The following is a 24,996-nucleotide window of genomic DNA, read 5'->3' on the forward strand; positions in this document are numbered from 1 at the left end:
ATTGCATTGTGTGTTTGAGCTGACAGGCCCTTTTTGATGTCAATCAATCAAGTCATCTCAGGTCATCTCAAGCGGCAGATGCAAAAATCGTTTTTTATATTAAAATTATATATATTTTTAGGGCCATGTCATGTGGTCTACCTGCAAAGCCTTTGTGATCTATACTGGTAGATCCTGATCTACCTTTTGGGCACCGCTTAACGTCAGATCAGCGGTTTTGTCGACCAGCGCCAAAAATGCTCCCCAACAGCATAATCGGAGCAAATACCGGGCAGTGTGTATGAGCCATAACGTGTTGACTACACTACACTACACTAATAAGGACACATAATAATAACTAATAACCCATCCGTTACTACATGTGGAGTCAACTCCCGCAATTTCCTTCTTCCCATAGTGCGCGGCAACGTAACTCTGGGATGAGCGGCCGCGAAATTCTAGTGTCATAACAACTGCAATAGGATGCGCATATATTGAACACTATTTTGTCAGCATGTTTGAAATTATATTCTCAGACTCAAGGTCCATATCCCATACAAAATGACACAATGCACAATAAATAAGACAAAACAACAACTGAAAAACATAAAAAAATATGCTCAGTCTGTAGGGGCTGATTAGACTTCACAGGGTTGATTAAAATACAATGGCACAGTTGTCGGACTCTTCTAATCGACACAAGAATTTGTACATTCAGTTTTCTTAACCCATTCTGACCGGGCACCCATTTTGGTGTTAGCATCATGTTATGCTTTATCTATTGAAAAATAGCAGATCTACAAGCTCATATCGCGCCACCGAGTGGCGCGATACGAGCTTGTAGGTCTGCTATTTTTGAAAAAAATCGAAGAACGACTGACATTTTTAGAATCTGATCTCAGGTCAGAATGGGTTCATCAGACCAGTGTGTGTCCGGCGGAAACCTCGTATGAATCTGATCTCAGGTCAGAATGGGTTAAAAGGACTTGACAGGTAGGCACCCCCAAGTTCACAAACAGCTGGTTGGCACTGTGCCATCTTGGTACCCTCACCAGCAACCGGAATGCATCATTGTATGCAACCTTTAGTTTTTCAAGAGTATTATTTTGCATTTTAGTACAAGCTGCTTCTTTGACAGTAGTATAAGGCACTAAGGCAGACTAATGTCTGGCACAGAAACCAAGGAGTAATCAGATAATGTTTCCTTGGTTGTGCCATCATTTTTAAATGGGTAAAGAAACTGCCAGTGTAAAATGCTGTCAGGAAAATCTACCTGCAGTTGAAATGAAACTGCACAATAGGATTCTCCAAGAGACTAAATTTCCCCATTTCCAGTGATGGCTGCTTTTGTTTCCGACTGCAGAGACATGAGTGCATATTAAAGAGAGATCCTCTCACCCATCTGTTTTGTCACAGTTCCGTTGGATGCCTTATTTCACTAGTCTGAAAAGAAGCAGAGATATAAATAAATAAATCTGCTTCACATGTCTGGGCTTTCCCCCCTGAGACTTCATTGTCAGTTTAAAAGCCTGATGTTCTCTCATTTGTGGAACTTGTACTATACACTAGTACCTGTTTTGATATTTCACACATGACCTCATGACTTTGATAGCATGTGTTTGACCATAGATGTTTGTCTTGGGGATTCAACAGCTTGTTTAAAGCAGAAAATGCCTGGAGCTCATACAGTATGTACAACTGGCATAGGTTTAAATTATAAATTTAAATCATTCTAATGTTTGAAGCAGAATTAAGGTCAGGTAAATTGTCAGCCACAGAAAAGTTGACATTTACTTTGAAATATTTCACTATATTCTATGAATCTACTGTACATGATTTGTCCTGCAATATGAGGTGGAAATCCTGTACATATAGCTGTCTGAAACCATTTATTGTGTTTCTGAAACCCTAAATGGGGAAAAAACAACCTAACTGCATAAGATAATTGATACATTTAAGATATACTTGAATTATATTAACAGGAATTCATGTTACATGTCAAACTGCCACCACACTGCATATTGTATACATTATATTATCTGATTAAAAATAATTGGCCGAAGGCATGTGGGGAGAGTATGTTTTGCACTTCGTCCGTCCGTGTGTCCGTCCGTCCGTGTGTCCGTCCGTGTGTCCGTGAACAGCTAATCTCGGCCACCGTTAACCCGGTCGATGCCAAATTTTGCACACACACTCCCTGGATGCCAACGATGAACCTCGGCCCCAAACTTTCCAGAACGGCCTGTTATAGCGCCACCAGGAGGCCGCTTTGTGCAAAACAAGTTTTTTCACAGTACACCTACAGATTTTGTCCAAACATCACGCAAATTAGTACACAGTCTCTCTAGAGCCATTCAACGAAACGGGTCTTTCAGATTTCTCAGACTCCATCCTGATTGGTTAAGATTGGCTTCCAAAGTTCACAGGAGTGCTCAGTTTCAAACAAAATGCTGCAAATCATGAACACATCGCGTGATTTCCGTGAAATTGTGCACGCACATTCCCACTAGGCCGAGGACGAAATGCCACATGAACAATTTCAACTCAGCCTCAAGGTGGCGCTATAACTGGCCGAAAAGTGTTTTTACCTCTAACTGCACGGATCTGTGGATAACCTGGTGGAGACCTGTGCCCAGAAGGGCACTTTTTCTAGTTTATCCTGTTGTAGTAGGCAAGCTATAAAAATATTCCTTTCTTGAAGTATCTACTTTATTTTTCTAATAACTTATTTCAGAAACTTTGGAGGTTTACAGATCAATATATGTTTACACTCCCTCTTTATATTCAGGTTACAACTGTATCCAATTGATGGCTATCATGGAACATGCCTACTATGCTTGCTTTGGATATCAGGTTACAAGTTTCTTTGCTGCTTCCAGGTAAATCCGTGATTATTTGTGAACATCATTTGCATTTGTTTACAAATTATTGATGTTCCACTTGATGTTCCTCGGCCACCCTGGAACTAACTTCTACCTTTCACTGTAAGTCGCACTAGATAAAAACATCTGCTAAATGCCTAATTGGAAATTCACCCCACGACCTCCCAGATGGTGTTTGGTATTCTCCCTTGGCAAAGTTTTAGGAACATCTGGGAAAAGTTTATGCTCATCTGGGTTGAATGAATAACTCCAAAATATTACATGATCATGGAAATAGTTATCTGGATGGTGATTGGAAATGAAGGTGAGGTATTCTGACAGCAGCAATAATCTCCCTCTAGGCACATTTGCAGTTAATCCAGGGAGGAGGAGCAGATAAAACTGGACTTGTCAGGAAATCTATCTACAGTATATCCCTTATTCCAAAGGCTCCAAGCAAGGCTCCTTCCCTTGCTTGGAGGGTCACATAAGCCCAAACTGTAATGCATACACAGTGTAATTTCACCCATGATTGATCTCTCATAGTCATTTGAAACCTGAGCAGTTGGATACTGGGAAGCAGGATAATACTTCTGCTGTGTATTCTGTTTGCAAGGAAACTGATATTATGATAGCCTGAAGGACAGATGAGACATCATAGGACAATATGAGAAATGTACATGGAGGTGTGTGTGTGTGTGTGTCTGCGTGCACGTACCCATGCGTACATATAATGGTGTTTAATTTAATATAGTCTGTGGTTTGCAGGGTGTGGCATAGATGAAAAATATCCTCTACACGTACAGTATGACCATTCTAATGGTATTACATTAATGTAATAAATGTAGGTGGTACTTTTGATGAATTGAAGCTCAGTTAATGACCTCAGAAGGCTTCGGGTACTTAATATACCAACATTGTTGTTTTAAGCACCTTTTATATGCAATGAAATAGATTGATATGTGTGCATGCGTACACTGTGTGTGTACTGTAATGTAGTGTATGTGTGTGTATTTTTACACATCTTTGCAGTGGTGGACAAAGTACTCACATGTCACTCTTAAGTAAAAGTATCAATACTGTAATGTAGAAATACTCGGTTACAACTAAAAGTCTGCATCAAAATGTAATTATAGTACGAAAAGTAGCCAAAATGTAGGGCTGAAGTGGTAAATGTAGGTTTTGTAATAATAAGTAACTAGTGACTACAGTTTTCAAATACATTTATTGGGAGTAAAAGTATAATATTTGGATCTGAGATGTAGTGCAGTAGAAGTAATGGTATTGGAAATTGGAAATATTCAAGCAAAGTACAAATGCCTCAAAGTACTTAAGTAAATGTACTTTGTTACTTACCACCACTGCACCCTTGCAATTGTCCCCAGTCGCTATGGGACGCCAGAGGAGCTGAAGGAGCTGATAGACGTGGCTCATTCCATGGGCATTGTGGTGCTGCTGGACGTGGTCCACAGTCACGCCTGCAAGAACACAGAGGATGGCCTCAACCAATTCGATGGCTCAGACTCCTGCTTCTTCCACTCTCCACCCAGAGGGGAACACGCCATGTGGGACAGTCGCCTCTTCAACTACTCCAGGTATTCTCCGTTCACTCTTGTCCACACATGTACACACTCTGGATGAATTGACACATCAAATGTTACTGTGCACTAGAGCGGTGCCGGTTGGGCACTGGTCTTCTTGGAGACTTGGTGCATTTATAGTTAGATAGATAAGATAGATGTGTTGGGGTTCCTACTGATCACGCTGGCTGCACACATCCAACAATATGGCACTATACAATTTCTATACAAAATGTCTATACAAAAGACAACTTTACATGGAAATGTACAGTATGCATTTCCATTCTCTCACAGCCAGTGACACTGATGTGTATACATTTCATATTCTACTGGCCAAGTTCATTTAAATGAAATTGTACATGAAGTGATTGGACAGAAAGTACAAAGTTTCCCAGTTGTGTGCAACTACAACAGAGACAGAGGTTCTGTAATGTCCTTCGTTAGATCATAGTTAGCATTGGCAAGATAAACACATTTGCATCATTTTTTTTTTTCATTTTCAAAGGATTTGACTTCCAGTTTACCCTTCTGTCAGCAGTACAGAAAAGAGATTAGATCACAATGCAAATGCGACATTTGGCAAAACCAGATAAGAACCTATACCGCTACTTACTGTAATAATAATAATATAACTTTTTATAAATGTTAAATGGTGCATTTATACATCTCATTTATGTAGCGCCTTTAAACAATCTTGATTCATGTCAGTGAAATTGTGACTGGGTACACCAATAGACTAGTACTAACAGCTGGAGAATGCTCATATAGCGGTACATAAAAAAACAAGGTTGATTAAAAGGGTAGCATTTCAGTGTGGCTGTGGCTGCATTTTAACACAAATATGTGCTCAACTTAAGTATGTGAGTGATCTGACGTAACACACTACAGTTAGAGTGATCTTATGTAACACACTAACTGATAATTGATTGCATAATTTCCTGATGGTCAAAGATATGGCATGTTCCTGAGATGGCAGGCTACATCTTTCAATTTAGTGGCTATGTAGCAAGATTATTTGATACTCCCAAGGCTTAGAATGTAGTGTTAATGGTACGTTTAAGCTTCCTCTGAGTCTCTTAGATCATACAATAATGCATGGCCAGATGGATGTTCAATTTCAAAGAATTGCGAATCATGATATGATGTTACGTTGGCAGCAAGTGATATCCATATATTCAGATCATTATAGAAGCATGGGGGAAAAAACATCAAAGTCTGTGCACGCAAATCCACTTAAGTTGGAGGTGGTTATTATCTGACCCTGTCACTGTGCACTGTATACCAAAGCCATTGATTGGTGTTTGTGTTTGCCCTTCTAATTAATCTCTCCTCTGCTGTCTGTCACTGGGAAATGATCCCACCACACATTAAAAGGAAACGGGAAACCTATCAACTACCCCTTTGAACTTGCGTTTAATAAGTATGTGCAACTTCTAATGCATTATAAAATGCTTAGTGTGAGGCATAGAGGCTATAATAAGGAAAGTGTTACACGTTGAAGTCTCCTTATATCACATGGACTAATTTCCTCCCTAGCCACTCTCACCGGTTGTTTGGATGTGTCCTTTGTGTCACACGTTCCTTACTACTGTCCCTTTTTGGAGGAAACGGACCCCAGAAGGATGTCAGGAACCAAGGTCCCTAAAATGATATCCATTTTTAGCAGCCCTAATATAAGAATAATTATGCAGACACTGATGCAGGCTGATACAGGTTGCATGCTGCTGGAGTGTTCTCTCAGTTGTACCGATCAACATCTCTGTCAAAGAACACCTTGTTTCATGTCCACCATGTCACCCTGAGGGTGAGAAGCGTCCTCGCTCTAAAGGGCGAGGTTGCGCTGAAACAACAGAGCTTCTTAATACGGCACAGTTGAGAACCTCTGCCGTAGAATGCTGGGTGAGCGCTGGCGCTTTGGCATGGGATCAACTTTGACCAAAAAAATACACAATGAAAAATACTACTATCTGGCAGTGGGGGCAGTGTCTTACTACTCTTGAGTGTACAGCCTTTGATGAGGTCTGTCCATATATGGTTCGTGTCTTGAATGTACAGGGTTTGATGAGGTCAGATCAACATATGGAATGTCAGAACAGGTCAGCTCCATATAATGGAGATCTAAGGGTGGCAGTGTCTTGAGTATACAGAGTTTGATGAGGTCAGATCAATATAATGGAATGAATTGGCCATATATGGAGCGCATCACGAGGCGTGACTGACAGACAGGTTTTAGTGTTACTGACTGACAGGTTTTGCAGGTTTTCATAGTAAACTGCGACCTATGGTCACAATGAAGGTTGATTAGACATATGTTTAATTTTTGATGCTTCTAATCTGTAAAATGCTGAGGTAAATTAACTTTACCATGCATGGATTGCGTACTCTGGAGTTATTACCATCATTCTTTCTCTTTTCCTTTTGGCTTTTGGGGTCACCACAGCGAATCATCTGCCTCTACATCACCCTGTCCTCTGCCTCCTCTTCTCTCACACCAACTAACTTCATGTCCTCTTTCACTACATCCATACAGTACATCTTCTCTTTGGTCTTCCTCTAGTCTAGACCTCCTGCCTGGCAGTTCAACGTCAACATCCTTCTACCGATATACTCATTATCCCTCCTCTGTACGTGTCCAAACCATCTCAGTCTGGCCTCTCTGGCTTTATCCCCAAAACATCTGACATGCGCTGTCCCTCTGATGTACTCGTTTCTGATCCTATACATCCTTGTTACTCCCAGAGAGAACCTCAACGTAATGGTCTCTGCTACCTCCAGCTCTGCTTCCTGACTTTTCCTCAGTGCGACTGTCTCTAAACCATGCAACATAGCTGGTCTCACTACCGTCTTGTACGCCTTCCCTTTCAGTCTTGCTGATAGTTCCTATCACACATCACACACACAAGACCATCATTCTTTGACTTTATTTATTCTCTACGGTTACATTATACTGTATTGTATTGCACTGTACTGTATACATACTGTGTCCAATGTCCATATGGTGCTCCCAATGTGATGAAAAATATATATAGATATTCAGGACCCGTCTTTTCTTTTCTTTTTTTTCCTTTTTTTTTTCACGGCTGCTTTAATAAGCCTTTTCAAAGAGGGCAAGGACACCTTGAGACAGTGAGTACATTAATGTAGCCCATATTATTTCATGGTTTGAAGGGGCACCATCATCTCATTCCAGTCATTGAAGGCAGACCTTTCTGCAGATCAGGCCCTTCAGATGTGAGACTTCTGACAGTTTTGAGGTTCGCTTCCCCAGTAATCCTCACTTTGTGGCTCTAGTAGAATCATTTGAATCCATTTTTCATGTATCTTTGTATATTTTCTTTAGATATGACTATAGGCCCAAGGCCAAGCTTTTGAGTGAAAAAGATCGTTTCAATTCTTCTCCACGTTTCTTCTCTACGTTCCTGTATCTTATGAGGGTAGAGTGTTTGATGGTCAATGACATCATTTTCTTTTTGACATTACTGCACACATGCACTGCATGTATTAATGTCTTCTAAAAGTCATTGTTGTGTTTGCTTTACATAAAACCAATGAAGAAATAATACAATAAATGCAGCAACATATATTAAAATACCATAACGAAGTGAGCATTACAATTTCACACTTTCAATTTATGGAACAGTCTTTTGATAAATGTAAGAAGACAGTGATTTATCAAGCCTCAGGCAGGTCATTTCAGAGTCAAGGAGCCCTGACATCAAATTCACAGTCATACTTTGTCTTGAGCTTAGACTCGGGTACAACCTGCCTGAGGACTTCAATAGTGGTATATGGAGTATCTCCAGCCATGGTGAAAAAGAGGCCAGTTTGGTATTATGTAACCTGACTCCATGGTTCCAATGGTTAAAATATATTTTCATTTAATAATGAAGAAAAATACATTAAAATAACTTTGGTTCCTCAGTGGGATTTTGTGAATATAATCTAATTTAATCATCTCATCAAAGTTCCCTTATTATAACTCAAATACGTATTGTAGACTACTGGCAGTCTAATTAGCCAATCTCATTTTATGTCAAATCTTTCATCTGTTTTATTTTAAAATAAATAAATAAAATTATTATTTTTTTTTTATCTGTACCGTACCTATACAAATGTTACAGCATAATCTGTGTCTAGCAATGTGTGAATTTGCCAAACGTTACATATAATTTCATTGTGTTCCCTTTATTTCCTGGTTCTCTCCACAGCATACTATGTAACAGTAAAGGGGAGGTATAAGAGTAACATGTGAAGGCAAGAGATAGAGTTCCCCGCTGATGACTGGCCTGGGGGTTTTATTGTGTTCAAAACAAAGAAAAAGGGAATAGAATAGAAATTTGGCAAGATAGAAACAAAACAACCAGGCTCCCGACTTCCCCTAGGAGTTTTCACCTTTTACTTCATCGGTCCCTGGAAGGACTGGGCCACTATCCAGCTGACCAATCAATCAAGAAGCCAAAAATAAACGGTCAAGGGTTCAAATGCCAGTCTAGTCCAAAAGCCTGTAATTCCTGGACCCATGGGGTGTTTTTCCTGCCACAGCTACCAGCCTCTGGTGAGCTCCAGGTAATGAGCTCAACTGCTGTAGCTCCAGGTGTGTGTGCGCATGTGTGCGCGTGCTACCATGAGCTTTTGTTACATACCACACATTACCAATGGACAGGAACGTAGAGGTCCTCCACTACAGTATTACACTGTATCTATCTAGTAAAGATTACATTCAAGCCATTTTCATATAATCTTCGTATCCATTCTAAAATAGACCATTTGGAAATGTCACTGGAGGTAAACACAGCTGCCATTAATACAAATATTAGTGTGTACATTTGATTTAGGTGTTTCAGTTCAGCTTTGACAGCGACTATAGTTAGGGTGAGGGTATGCGCACGCATAAAGTGAGTGGCAAAGTGAGTTTAATGTCGTTTAATGCAATCAGTTTGGATGTATGGGCTGTCAAAGCCAGAAAGTAGTTTTTTGCCACTCAGTAGGCGTTCCCGCATAACTTTCAGGTATGCTCATAGCCTCTATGTTGTCAATGCTTAATTCTTAAACGCATCTAAATCAAACGGACTCCTTATGAATGTTATCTGCAGCTGTTTGGACCCTGCTATGACACAGTCCAGTAGGAAAACAGTCCATTGTTTGTCCGCCATGTCATGGTGCCCGGTTAAAGTTTTTTCTTAATTTAATTGTATGATTTATGTTTTATCATATTACATTTGAGACAGAACAAATTGTGAGTGCATATTTCGTGCACAGTTCAGTTGGGCAAGTCATAGCCGGCCGCCGCAGGCGGGTCGAGCTTACACACTTGTTTAGCTTATCTGGTGTTCTAATTAATAGCCTCAGAAAGTGACTGGGACTGAAATGTATTGCAGTCGTGTTTCTGGTCAATGCCACTGTCCCTGGATGCATCAATACCAGGGGACCGGAGAAAAGCCTGAAATGCCTTAAATGAAGCACCTTATATGTACTTTTCGCTCTAACAAATGCACACCATCCATCAGGCTGTCCAGTGTTGTTGTTTGAGCATCACAACTCTTGTGGAATGACCTGTCAGCTTTTTAAATTTATTTTTGTCTTATCTGGAGCTTAACTGTAATGTTGTGACTACAGGCACTTAAATCTTCCTCTCTGCCACTATGACAAGTTACCTTGACCCTTTTATATAAAACGGACATCCAGGAACACAGCATGTTTAGGCTTTTGTGCTGTAATTGTCACATCAATTCTAGAATATGGACACGGAATACACTTCTGATAAGGCCTAGTAGGAGAAGCTGAAATATGAACCGATTTACAAAAGATGAATGAATGCAGATTCACTTACAGTTTATCTCCGTTTGACATTCATTTAACATGGTACGCCTTATAGTTAAAATATCAAATATCACGGTTATCAGATCTATGTCAATATATTATTTTGAATGTTGCTGCATGCAAACTCACACAACATTCACACTTCAACTCCAATAGTGGTTAGAAACAAATTGGCTATATTTCCTTTGGTGAGGTTTTGCATGATGAGTACAGCCGCAAGTGTGACCCACTTTCGTAATAATATCACAATCCAGAGGTCGAATTAATTTAACTGCATACCCTGTAAAATAATCTGTTAATTTAACTTAGCCTGGAAACCAGACGAATGTGCTAGTGCAAAACAAAAGTGAAAATAAAAGCCTGTGGCAGATTTGGTCTGGCCCTGCTCGGTTGTGTTTGGATTTCCCTGCCCCTGAAGTTGTGAGGCACCTATCAGGCCCAGCATGCAAATATGGGGCAGGTTTAACGGAGGCATTTGTTTTAAATCTGGCCCTAAATGCAGGTTCCACACACAGATCCAAGACTAATATATCTACGCAGTGGTCTGGCCATGCCTGGTAACATTTTTCAGTGTACAAAAAAATCACACCCAGTGTGAAGTAAGCGGTGCCTTTGATGAGTAATACTACTCTCTTGAGTGTGCTCATCCAATAATATCAATATAAAAACACATCCATTATGCAATGTAAAAACATCCCATAAAATCTATGTAAAAAAACATCAGCTTCAGATGCAGCCTGATGGCCTCAAAAGTCTAATATCTCCATAGGGATATCCCTTTGGTCTAGTGGTTAAGATGTTGGACTTTCAAACGGGAGACCCGAGTTTGAATCCCGGGCGTTACACATGCACATACAGAGTCAGACGACGTGTGTGGCTGTGCCATGCACACACACAAAGTCACTTGTAGAATCGGCATGCACCACTTTAAAAGAGTGTAACTCAGCGAGTGTACACATACAACAAAATGAACGCATTTGGTTACATTTGTCCACTCTCTGAGTTGAATCACCACTCAGGATTTCACAGGGTAGATAAGCACCACGCAGTGTATTGCATCAGGTATAGGGATCTAACTTCCCGCTGTAATTGGACTTGGTGATGAATGGCATTGTGGATCTTAATGTGGCAGTATGGTTTCATCTTGAGCCGCTGGCTCTCGCTGGCTATTATCTCTATCCCGTGAGGATACATTGTGTCTGAGCCTTTGTTGGCTCTGTGCAGTGGAGTGGTGCACCTAATCTATTTATCACAGGAGCTGCGTGACCACCCAGCCAGGTTGCTATATCGGATTCTACAAGGCTCCCATGTTGCATTTCCTCTGGGGAAGCATGCAGCTTTACACCTATCAAACAGTGCCGCTGGGGTGCTCCCTCCCGCCCCAACATACGGAGCGTGGAACATCACATTATCTAAATGTATTTTTAGATAATGTAATATCGTTGGGAATTTGGGATTTTCTGATATGCCCCAAAATTGTATACATTGTTTGTCATTTTGACAATTAAAGATGCAGTCTAGATCTTATTTGAATCACTAAAACAATATCTTAAACAATCTGTATGGTAGACTATGTTAATATACAATATAACTAGAACATCTGCTGTGGTCGAGAAATCCAAGAATCAAAGTATATCAAAATGGAAACTCAACATATCGTATCGTTTGACTTTGTATCGTATCGTATCATTTTGAAATGCTAATAATTGGTATCGAATCGTTTTGCAATGCAAATAATAGTAGCAATACTAAGCACGTAAATGCGTGAATTCTCTGTGTTCATGTCAAGGTGCAGGTTTGTCCATATGTGTTCAAATATAATGTCCATATATTTGCCAGAGAAACACTGTTTATTTTATATGCATACTAATAAATGTTTCCCTAAAAAACCTGCTATATCCACATGTTTCACACATGTCTTTGCTAAATAGTTACTGTAACGATTTTAAATCATTGAATCATGAATCATGAATGAATCATGAACCAATATCGTCCATGTACGTCAACCATGTACTGTGATATGTATCGTATCGCTATTAAAATGTATTGTTACACCCCTATAGTTTACCCTACTCTTCCATTGAGAAATATTGATCCTGGTATTGGGCAGGACACCTACTGTACTGGTTGACATGTACTAATAAGTGCAATATTTCTCCTGGCCAAGCCGGGATTGTCTCTTTTGACCGATCAGTAGAGGTTTGTTCTCTCACAGGGGAGACAAGTGTTTGAAAGTTATGTATTGTAGATATATGGCCTCCAAACAGTATGCTCTTCATGCTCATCTCCATTCACAAGACACGAGAAGAGGCAACTGTATAGTACAGAGAGCACTTAACCACTTCTGGAATACAATCTTTCATCTCTTATTTTAGGCATGTCATTATAAGCACTGTTTACAAAGAAGATAACGCACACCAAAGTCCTTTTAGCGGTGCCGGCACACCGCACACGGGAGAAAACTGTAGAGGAAATCTTGAAAAAACAAGAGGGAATGATGAATTCCCTGATGAAGGCTTAACCGCCGGAATGTTGGAATCATTTTTGTCTTACCTGCTGTCCTAATAAAAATATTGGCACTCTGGCTATTGGCGTGTGTGGTCACCCTCTTTTTTTTCAAGATTTCCTCTACATGCAAACATTTTCAATTTCAAAGATTTTCTGAAATAGTGACAATTAGCCCTTCACCAAATCCATCCCCAAAAAGCGATTGTCCAATGCCAATCCAAATAGTTTAGCAACGGTTGATATGCAGGTCAAGCTTTCTTCGCTGCAAACTGCCTATTGGACAAGGATGGGTTGGGGAGAGACTTAGTGAAGGGCTAATTGCAGCTACAAGTTGCATCGCTGTATGACAAGCTCACAAAATGTCACGAAGTATATAGGGCTTATTATTAAGTATTTATTAAGCATTTGCCAGGGTTGCAGTACACTACAGTAGATCAGTGGTCATGAATATAGCATGTGCCTTGCATCCTCTATGCAACACAGTAAAACGTTTTATTTACCGTCATTACATTTCCAGATCATATTTGAAGACTGTTACCTAAAATTCTTTTCAGCATGTGTATAAGGATGTTGCTTCATTACTCATCATTTGCATATAGTCACCAGCACTTACTAGTAATGGTTAAAAGATATTATTACTCAATAAAATTATACAATATTTACTTTGTTGTCAGCAGCCTGCTTCTGGAATGTCCAGACCAACATGATCAGCACTGACCAGCTCTTAACTGATGATTCTATGGCAACATGTGCTTGATCACATAGACTGGACGTGTCTAGTTATTTGTTCATGTCGGGATGACACATTTTCCCAGATTCTTCAACCTTCAAGGATAGGGGCTCAAATACACTATCAATCAAAGTCAACTCCTAAATTCTGTGCCGACATAGAACAGCCAGAAAGGCCCTCCATCTCTGTCTCACTAGTTAGTTAACAACGTTATCTGTCAGAGTTTTTGTCTTCCTGGTTGTGAGGACTGAGATGACAGTCACACTTCGGTAATGGCGCCAAAAGCAGGTGGAAGTATATTATCTCTGATCTTATCCTTGACTGTGAGAGGGAACCCATTTTTTCAGCATGGTGTTTGTTTACCCAGGTGTTACATGAAAACATATCGGTTCAAACACGCAGAGACATACTTAACATTTAGTGAGTCGGGATGCTGATGGAAATCAGACAAGGCTGTATACTGTAAAGCCATTGATTTCTCTTCCTGACAGTGCTAACAATTGGACACATCAGGGATGGCTTGGCTTCCCCTCTACAGTTTAGTTAATGAAAACACCATCCTTTACCACTCACACTCCATCTCTGACACAGTGCAGCTCTGCCTATCAATATGGGAATGTCCTGTAGTGGTGAAAATTAATCTCTGGAGCCTGCAACCTGTGTGAAGAGATATGTGAATAATTCACAACGTCTTGTTTGTCTGACCTTGAAGTCGTGTGTGTGTGTGTGTGTGTGTGTGTGTGTGTGTGTGTGTGTGTGTGTGTGTGTGTGTGTGTGTGTGTGCACCTGCGTGCGTGCGTGCTCTCTTTCCTTTCTAGCTGGGAAGTGTTGCGGTTCCTGTTGTCAAACTTGCGCTGGTGGATGGAGGAGTACCGCTTCGACGGCTTCCGCTTTGATGGCGTGACCTCCATGCTGTACCACCACCATGGCATAGGTAAGGCTAGCTAACAGGACTACAGTCATGTACCAACCAACACCATAACATAGGTATAGCTATCTAACAGGAGTGGAGTCATGCAAGCATCATGTTGTACAGTACCACCACCATGGTATAGTTAAGGCGTCATGTACCACCACCATGTCTTCAGTAAGGCTAGCTAACAGGACTGGAGTGATGTGCACAAAGCATATCAGCCAGCTCATCCCATAGTCCAACACGCATTGTAGCACTGAGCATTTCATTTGCAATGCAAGGCAGCTGAAGCGTTGGGTTTAGCCAGCAGGGTTTGGCTGACGGGGCTGAACGGTGCCATTCCAGCAGGCTTCACAAAAATGGTTTATTGGATCTGGTGAACATGCATTGGTGCTTCATATCAATGTGAAAGAACTGTTGCTGGGAGAAAGATCATATTCTTTAGTCTTTCTGGGGAATTCCAGACATTTTGAATAGAAAGTGGAGCAGCGAGATAAGCTGACGTGTAATATGGCAGATGTGTGTTGTGTGCACGACTGTTCACTCAGGTAGCGGCTTCTCAGGGGACTACAGTGAGTACTTCGGCCTACAGGTGGATGAGGACTCTCTGGTTTACCTGATGCTGGCCAACCACATTCTGCACACACTCTATCCTGACTGTATCACCATCGCAGAGGTGAGACGACCTACTCTGTCAAATATTGTGTTCATTTGACTCTGTAAGTACACAAATGTAACCGGGCCCATTTGGTTATCTTCGACTCACAGTTATGAATGCATAAATTAACACTGAGGACTTAACTGTGTACTGTAATCCTGCATGTTTGCGTGCATACCACACACACACACACACCCACACAAGCACAATCACACGTAAACTTAATATTCAGTAACGTCTCACTGACACCGACCACTGTTAAGATTAATGAGCACACTGAGTAGCACTCTATACCATTCATTGGTTTAATAAAAATACGGTGCAGTGGTAAATGGGGTTGCCACCATTTTGTTTCCTACGTGTGCTGTCAAGTGTAGTCGATTTTTAGCATATCGTCGCACAGATAAAAATGCAAATGCAAAATAAAAATTATGAAAGAAATCACTCTCACAGATGCAAACACACGGATGTAATTTGAATGTTTGTCTCATCCTAGGATGTGTCAGGAATGCCTGCGCTGTGCAGAGGAGTGGCAGAGGGAGGGCTTGGTTTTGATTACCGTCTGGCTATGGCCATCCCAGACAAGTGGATCCAGGTGAGCATGTTTGGAGAAAGGCACTAATATAAATTGACCATAAATAGCAAAGCACAACAAAGGGTGCAACAATTAATCAAACTAATTGATTCATTGGATTATACAAAAACATTCAAGTATCGATAATTTGATAAAATAATGCATCTCTATTTTTGTCATGTCCTTGTAGGTGAAAAGTGTCAAACTAATTATTCATTTAATTGATGCGTTAAATGCGACCGCAAGGGCCCAGGCCGTAGCGTAACGGTCTGGGCACCGGACTGGTAATCCAGTCGCAGTGTGCCGCGGGTTCGACTCCCGGACCCGACACGGCCTTTACTGCATGTCATCCCCCCATCTCTCTCCCGTTTCCTGTCAGCCTACTGTCTGTCCCTTCAAAAATCAATAAAAGGCGTAAGCCGCAAAAAAAATATCTTAAAAAAAAAAAAAAAAAAAAAAATGCGACCGCAAGTCGCATTTACTATGAAAACGTACATTTGCCGTCAGTCCGTCTGTCATCATTGATATATTCATATATTGATATAGTGAGAATGTGTTAAATTAGAAGTTAAGAGATTATTTCTAGGCTTTCAGATTGTACCCGTTTTCAAGGGTAAACCATACTTTATGATACATAGGGAAGTGCTTTTGTTCAAGTCAGTTGTCTGTTTATTCATGGTAAGAAACTAGAAACTTAATTGAAATCATTAAATTAGTATATACAAATAAGAAACACAAGCCATTAGTCCTTTTCATCATTGTCTCCACCAGGCCGAAGGCATGTGGGGAGAGTATGTTTTGCACTCCGTCCGTCCGTGTGTCCGTGTGTGTGTGTGTGTGTGTGTGTCCGTCCGTCCGTGAGGAGCTAATCTCGGCCACCGTTAACCCGGTCGATGCCAAATTTTGCACACACACTCCCTGGATGCCAACGATGAACCTCTGCCCCAAACTTTCCACAACGGCCTGTTATAGCGCCACCAGGAGGCCGCTTTGTGCTAAACAAGTTTTTGCACAGTACACCTACAGATTTTGTCCAAACATCACGCAAATTGGTACACAGTCTCTCTACAGCCATTCAACCAAACCTGTCTTTCACATTTCTCAGACTCCATCCTGATTGGCTAAGATTGGCTTCCAAAGTTCACAGGAGTGCTCAGTTTCAAACAAAATGCTGCAAATCATGAACACATCGCGGGATTTCCGTGAAATTGTGCACCCACATTCCCACTAGGCCGAGGACGAAATGCCACATGAACAATTTCAACTCAGCCTCAAGGTGGCGCTATAACTGGCTGAAAACTGTTTTTACCTCTAACTGCACGGATCTGTGGATCACTTTGTATGCCAACTCCCTAGAGGCCAAGGAAAAACCTTTGCCTGGAATTTTATAGCGCCACCAGGAGGCCGACATATGTAAAACACATTTTCTATTATTACTCCTTCACATTTTATCCAAATTTCAAGCAAATCGGTACACATGATCTCCATAGTCATGTGATCAAGACAGGTTTGTTTGATTTCTCATATTCCATCCTGATTGGCTAAGATTGGCTTCCAAAGCTCACACGATTCGTCCATTTCGAAAAAAGCCCACAAATCACAAACACAGTGTGCAATTTCCATTACATTATACACGCACATTTTCACTAGGCCGAGGACGACATGCCACAATTTATTCCTCAAAATCAGCCTCACGGTGGCGCTATAACAGGCCAATTCCTGTTTTTAGCTATAACTGCATCGATCTGTATACAACTTATGTATGCACACATGGAAAAACATTGTACCTGCATCCCTCCAATACGAACCTCCGGCCCAAATCTTCCTCAACAGCCTGTTATAGCGCCACCATGAGGCCACAACCTGACCTGCCCTGGTGGAGACCTGTGCCGATTGGCACTTTGTCTAGTTTTATTATATTTTTATTTTTATTTATTATAAATATATCATACAGTAGAGATACTTGAGATGGGAAAATAATGACTTACGGTAATACAAACTTGCTATATCCAGATTCCAGACCAACATTTAACCTCTCGCAAAAATATCTGAGGCTGGCTATAAACGTATTTGCATTAATCTGCTGCCTGCCCTGCAGCAGTCGAACAGCACTGTATCTCTGAACCTGTGACCTCCTTGGCCAGACAGTAAAATCCACTGTATTAAGAGGAGGCAATTCAATAGACCAGTATTGACCATAAGATTTTTCTTTGCTTCATTATTCTTTCTGAAACTGCTGTTCTTGGGGTAGCAACATGAAGTGTCCAACCTCACTTGTGGTAGTAGTATATACAGGAGCGCTAACACGTCTCTCACTCTGCTAATTACTGATGCTCTGCAGCTTAATTCAATTGACACACGCACACACACTTCTCTTTGTCGGCCGGGAGATGCTAAGCCAAAAGAAGGACGGGTCTCTTTCAGGGTATATGTATAATAAATACAACCGATTTGCATAACAAAACATCACACCATGACAATGTATACTTGTATAGTATACAATAATAAAACAAGAAAAGCGGTCTCTGCCAGGCTCGTGGCCTACACAGGGCCCACACATTTTGGAAATCCGACTGATACATGTTGATCACAAGACGTCAGACATTTGCATGAGTTTGGACTACATCTGTAGCAGCAAAATGTGTTTTGTAGCTCCACCATGAGTGGTTCTTCTTTGGCCTACTGGGAGTGTGTGTCCATGCAAAGTTTCACAGCGATTGATCCAACAGTGCCGGAGATTAGCTGTTCACAGTTGGACCTACAGGCAGAAGGACGGACACAGAGATGGACAACATAGTCTCCTTTTAGATTATTCATTTTATACATCTGTTATTCAAAAATAGACAATCTACAAGCTCCCATACATAAAACAGCTAGAAATGCACTCTGTCAAGCTGCCAACTTGCAACGCCACCAAAGACGATACACAATCCCTGATTGGCCGAGTGTCACCGAAAATTCACAACCCCCGATTGGCCGAAGCAGTCACGGACATACGCAGCCGAAAACAGTACTTGCGCCACTCTGCTCACGCAAGTAATAATAAGTAAAAGCTGTAACAGTAATTCAAATCCCATCTACATACACTGTCTCCGAGTGTGTGCACAATAATGCACATACCGGTATGCATGCATGTGTACTGTACATTGTACAAGTAGGGGATATTGAAGTGAAGTGTTCAGCAGTCAGAGGTAGGTGAAATGGACCTGGACCTCATCTTCCTGCGGAAGAACAGGCGTTTGTTGACACTTGAAATGTATCCTTTCGCCATTGGTCTTAAAGGTGAGCTTGTGATCGATGGTCGTGCCAAGTTTATACTCAATGCGCTGTAATGTTGGCCATTTATCTCCAGGCTTGGGCGAATGGGCTGGTTTCTTTGGTGTTGCTGGAATTTAGGTCCAGGTGTTCTCACACCACCAAAATGTGGATTGAGTTGTGTCAGTCATAACTGTGTTGTTGAGTAGTTGATCATTGTCTCCACCAGTAGCGAAGGCATGCGGGGAGAGAGTATGTTTTGTACTCCGTCCGTGTCTGTGTGTGTGTTCGTGTGTCCGTCCGTTACCAGCTAATCTCCGGCACCATTAACCCAGTCGATGCCAAATTTTGCACACACTCCCTGGATGCCAATGATGAACCTCTGCCCCAAAATGTCCAGAAAGGCCTGTTATAGCGCCACCAGGAGGCCGACTTTTGAAAAACTGCTGATGTGGCCTCGATCACAGTCTCTCTGATTCATCCAGGGACGTCCGTCTTAGTGGGCAGAATTTACTGTATGTTGGTTGAAATAAGGTGATATTCTGGCCAGATCTGACTAGTCTTGCTTTGACTTGATCTGGCCCCAATCGAGACTTCACTAATTCGTCCAGGTCCTGACCGTGCTTGCTGGGGTCTATGCTATATTGCATTATTTAACATACTCATCCATGCAGACTTTTATTCATTGAGATAAGTTTCAGATTGCAGCTTTAACCATAACATGCTCCAGTAAAAGAGCAATATCCAGCCTCTGCAAAACATCCCTAGATAAATCACAGTTAACATACAGTACAGTGCACAGTGCAGTTACATGTTGTTTTGCCCATGCCATCTACACTCGAGAGGATGTTGTAAGACTATCTGCAATCTTGCTGTATGATTGAATGAATGAATGAAGACTGGTGTGCACTCTGGTTAGGAGCCCCGACATAATTCATAATTGATTATATTCTCATCCCTTGGGGTTTTCGAATGTTGAATGTATTCATTCATATCCAGGCCATCAATTTTTTCGCTGCATGTGCTGGTGTTTATTTTTATTTTTATTCCTCAGAAAAAAATGTTTGTGGGAAAGCAGATAGTGGCCTCTCTCTGGGGGGGTTTGCGTATCTGTTTGGGTGACGAGGGTGCTGCGGATCGCTTGAATCATAACCTGTGTGTTTGCTGTATCTGGGACTGGGTAGATACAGGCTTCTTATTACAGTATTTTGGCTTTCTACATTTATGGTAAAGGTAGCAATATGCTGTTTGAGATACAGAATGGCCTACAAGGTCATTCTGTATCTCACATATCTTACAAAAGTTACAACATATCTTACAATGTGTTGTAAGATATGTGGAAAATGGCTCTTTTTTTTTACACCTTTTTATTTTATCTTACAGAACAAACATTATATTTACGTGATCTTGAAGGATATCTGGATAATGTCTCTTAAAAGTGTTTTTCTTACCAACTTACCAACTACAACACAAGTTATATTTACTTGATTTCATGAGAAGCTACAGTGTGTGACCTCGTAACTGCATGCATCCTATCACACTACAGTGTTTCTTGTCTCTCGATGGGGGATATCCACGCATCGTTAATCAAGTCTGTCTCTCACAGCAGTGGTTTTTACTCGGTAGCAGAGCGAGATGGAAAGAGGAGCAGAAGGAGGAGAAGAGGGGGTTTAGTCCCAGACTTGACCTTCCTCAGCGACGCTTGTGCTAGCTGTGCAGTGAGCATTGCTGTACACCACTGAGGCGCAGCCTTCTTGACAGTTACCCAGAAGGTTCATGGGATAATCCTTTGGATGCCTCTGGAGAGGCAGTTGCTGCTCATTCTTTAAAAAAACAAAAAAATGGCAACAACATTGCTTGCAATGTAATATTCATTTACCGTAGATCGTTCTTTGGGTTGCTTTCCCCCCTCTCAGATTATATTTGTTGCTTCCTGAGGAGGCCAGGCCATGTGAAACGTAAAGCCAGAGGGATGCAAGCGAGCAGTGTTATTCATGTATTTCTGTGCAGGGAGGCATTCATGTGCTTCCAGTGAAGTGCACTCAGGGTTGCCTAGACTCTCCTCACAGTGTCAATTAGGAGGGATTTGAATGGGCTGAAGTATAGCCCCGACTGAGGTGTGTGCCTTTGAGAGTAAGCGAGGGAAACCAGAGTCAAAGACAGAGAGTGAGCCATGTGTAGATTTAGAGAATCATGGTGTGCGATTGTGCGTATGTGCGAACAAATCAACAGCCTGCTGGTTCCTTGAGCTGGGTCTCATGCTGTGCTTTGTCCTTTGCCTGACTGATTCATATGACTCATTTCCTGCCTGTGCCAATCTGTTAGGTATCAACTAGCTGTGAAATATGAAGATACCTTAATGAGAGAACCTGATCAAGTTTGGGATGATTCAATCTGATTACAAGCATAAAATGCTGTCACTCCTAATGGATAATGTGACAAAAGCCCTATAATTTAACAAGTGCCCTTCCCTCTAGCTACAATAGATTGAGACGTAATTGAAACAATTAGATGTGGAGGAGGTAGTGAATTATCTATTTTTTTATGGCGATGCTCTGCAAGAAACAAGTCTACAAATAGGTCTGTGAGTCTGTCAATATGTTTGTTTGTCCGAGGCTAATCTCACATAATATGCTGGACTGAGCACCATACAGTAGACATATCTTTTGTTTTGTGCATTCTGCCTGTGGACTGCTTGTAAGGAAGTACATCCATGCATTTTATTTCACATTATGTTTTAGATATTGTATATATTTTTGAGAGGCGCTAGCCCCTCCAATAGCATACTGAAATGTGGCAGCCAAGTCTATGGATTTGTTTAGCGCACTAAATGATGACATGAACCGGTCCAGTTCATGTCGTCTTTTAGTGCTGTTCGCAGCCAAGTGTACGGCGGCTGGGTTGAGGACCAGTGTCTCCAAATCTGAGGCCATGGTTCTCAGCAGGAAACCGGTGGATTGTGCAGTCCAGGTAGGGAATGAGGCATTACCCCAGGTGAAGGAGTTTAAGTATCTCGGGGTCTTGTGAGGGGAGGACGGAGAAGGAGATCAGCCGGAGAATCGGAGCGGCAGGGGCGGTATTGCAGTCGCTGTACCGCACTGTTGTGACGAAAAGAGAGTGGAGCCAGAAGGCAAAGCTCTCTGTCTACTGAGCAATCTTCGTTCCTACTCTCACCTATGGTCATGAAGTGTGGGTCATGAACGAAAGAATAAGGTTGCGGATACAAGCAAAATTAGTTTTCGCCGACGGGTGGCTGGCATCTCCCTTAGAGATAGGATAAGAAGTTCAGTCCCACGGGAGAGACTCGGAGTAGAGCCGCTGGTCCTTCGCCTGGAAAGGAGCCAGCTTAGGTGGTTCGGGCATCTGGTTAGGATGCCTCTCGGGCATCTCCCTAGGGAGGTCCTCGATGCACGTCCCACTGGGAGGAGAGGGATTACATCGACTCACTGGCCTTGGAACGTCTTGGGATGCCCCAGGAGGAAGTCACTAATGTTGCTCTGGAGAGGGAAGTCTGGAGCTCTCTGGTGGAGCTGTTGCCCCCGCCGTAAAACATACTTGAGGTTGCGTTCTTCTCCCCTCTGTGACGCACCCGTTGACCGATGCTCAGCCAATCGTGGCGCAGAATGACACCTTCCGGCCAATCACCACGTGCAATATCGGACATGCTGTCCACCACATTTTGAGGACGCAATCTCTAGAATTATTAATTAAGGTTTTTCTTCCCACTACAAATACATGAAAATATCAGCCTATACTTACTGACATTCAGACTGCCGGTAGGTAATGATAGAATACAAAATGTCAACCTTACTGCACGTGCTCATGGCTTTGCTAGTAGCCCAAGAGCGGCTCCAACTCACTTTCACCCCTCGCCTTATGTCAACCTCAGTTCACCTGCTCGAACGGAGGCATTTCTGCTTCAGCCTGCTTTATTCTATTAGCTAATTGCACTCCGATGCCTTCCTCGTATTGAGTAAACTTCCAGTGCACGATTTAGACACCAAGCTTCTTCGGCTTGGCTTATTGCAAGCAAACAGTGAGGAGGGCCAGGCAGGCAGTGCCTAGCTAAGCCCCAGGCAGACTCATTTGCGTGGGCAGAAAGTTCATGTATCTCAAAAACAGTGAACACATACAGAGGCATTAGCTAGATCCATGGGATTGTCTAATTCTGCTCTCTCTCTACTCACCTACGTCACATGTGAGTTGGATGTCCCCATAGCAGCCAATGCGCTGTTGCAGAAGTGGATGTTAAAAGCAAGAGAGTCAGCATGCCTAGGCCAATCATCACACCTAATACACTTGCTTCACTGTATAATATTTCCACCACCTCCGTACCAGGTGAGAAAGTTAGAGAATGCTGTTGAGTAGGTCAACCTCGACCTGCACTGCAATTTTATTTAGTTCTTTGGTCCTGGCTCTGCCTAATTAATCCGGGTTCTCTGGTTGGCTGCTGACAGCAGGCTTGTAAAGTAAGATTTGTGCACTGCTCATTATCATTGATGAAGTGTAGTGTCAGTAGTGGCAGGCAGCTTGGCTGGTTTGGGTTGATGTGGGTGAGCCGGTGCTAGCCCAGTCATGGCTCTCTCCGCTTAGACGCTTCCACTCTTAGATTAATTGCTCCCAGGCCACTTATGTGGTTAAAGTGAGCCATAATGATTCATAAGGAAAGGCAGAGCATTTGACTGCATGGAAACAGACATGGCTTGGATAATCAAATGGATGTTTTGGCTGTTTTACTAGAGTTGAAAAGATTTTTGACTTTTCATTCAAACTTTATTTAAGATAATGTGAGAAAACATTGAGGGGGATCTTCATTTAAAATGATGCAGAGAGATGACAATCATGACATTGTGGAAAATACAAACAATATCAGTTAAAAATGTTTTTCATGCGAGATAAAAAGGTACCAATGTTCCAGTGCAACATAGATGTGATATGTTGTTCATTTTGTGATCAGCGCCGATTCAACCACTCTCAACCTGGCGTTGAGAGTGGGCACATCGTTATAGGGAACATTTAAAAGAAATAGCAGATCTAAAAGCTCACAACGTAACACAATGTGAAACGCTTTGAGCTTGAAGATTTGCTATTTTTGTTATTCTTGTGCAACCTTGACAATTTATAAAACTAGAGGTTCGGGCCGCTACATAGCCCTCACATATAATTCTGTACTGGCCATTATGGAGCGTGTCTTGAGTGTACAGGGTTTGATGAGGTCCGATTTTGAGGTTTGTAGGTCAGATGTAGAGTTGCTGGCCGGCTCCATATATGCAGATCTAGGTGATGATCCAGTCTTCTCCATGTATGGCTATACAGGGTTTGATAAGGTCAGTGTCGTGATCATCATATATGGATACGGCCATATATGGAGCCTGTCACAAGGTGTGGACTGACCGCCATATATGGCGGTGTGACGTATCACGATGCGTGATGTCACGACTCACGAGGTGTGACGTGTCACGAGGCGTGATGGAATGACAACCATATATGGAGGCGTGACCTGACTGACGGACAGGTTTTGCAAGTTTTGCAAGTACGACCTACAGTCGCAACAATTATTGTTGTAATATGTGAATATTTTACACGTCATCACAAACATCACACATACACGTCGATGAAGTAACCCAGAAACACGCAATCACACACACATACACACACTCAAAAAAGAAAGTCCTCCGCGTCATCAGTGCCCATACCCGAAGGCGGGGTTGGCGAAAGGGCCTTTCTGTGTGGAGTTTACATGTTCTCCCCGTGTCCCCTAGGGTAGGTACCCTCACAAAAAACATGCAGTAATCCTGGTCACTAAACTGCCTCCCCCTGGCCTGCCGGGGCGCCTGATGGAGGGGAAAGGAACTGGTTGGAATAACGTGTTCCTTCCACGCGCTACGTCCAACCAGGGAAACTCCTTCCTGTCAGGTGTAAAGGAGCAACTTGGACACTCAGGCATGAAGGAAGCATGAGTTAAAGTCCGTTGCTCTCCCCATGTCCCCCATATATGGGGACTAGGTTGGTGGAGGGTGTGTAGAGCCCAGGATCACATTAGATGATTGACACAGGGGTGAAAAATGGGTTACAAAATCGTGGGATAAAAAATATATAAAAAAAGAAAAGAAAAAGA

The 24,996-nt window shown here is 42.0% G+C and overlaps 1 protein-coding gene across 2 annotated transcripts in view; it reads left to right on the forward strand.

Annotated features, from left to right (window-relative positions):
- gbe1b (glucan (1,4-alpha-), branching enzyme 1b) overlaps positions 1–24,996 on the forward strand; it is a 93,122-nt gene that overhangs the window by 26,283 nt on the left and 41,843 nt on the right. For both annotated transcript variants that reach the window (XM_083772883.1, XM_083772884.1), the window contains 5 exons: positions 2,768–2,858; positions 4,226–4,435; positions 14,297–14,412; positions 14,940–15,067; positions 15,546–15,644. In XM_083772883.1, the coding sequence (XP_083629009.1) occupies positions 2,768–2,858; positions 4,226–4,435; positions 14,297–14,412; positions 14,940–15,067; positions 15,546–15,644 (644 nt within the window). The remainder of the gene's footprint in view (positions 1–2,767; positions 2,859–4,225; positions 4,436–14,296; positions 14,413–14,939; positions 15,068–15,545; positions 15,645–24,996) is intronic.

This window comes from Protomyctophum parallelum (genome assembly GCF_964188405.1).
Source record: "Protomyctophum parallelum genome assembly, chromosome: 9".
NCBI lineage: Eukaryota > Metazoa > Chordata > Actinopteri > Myctophiformes > Myctophidae > Protomyctophum > Protomyctophum parallelum.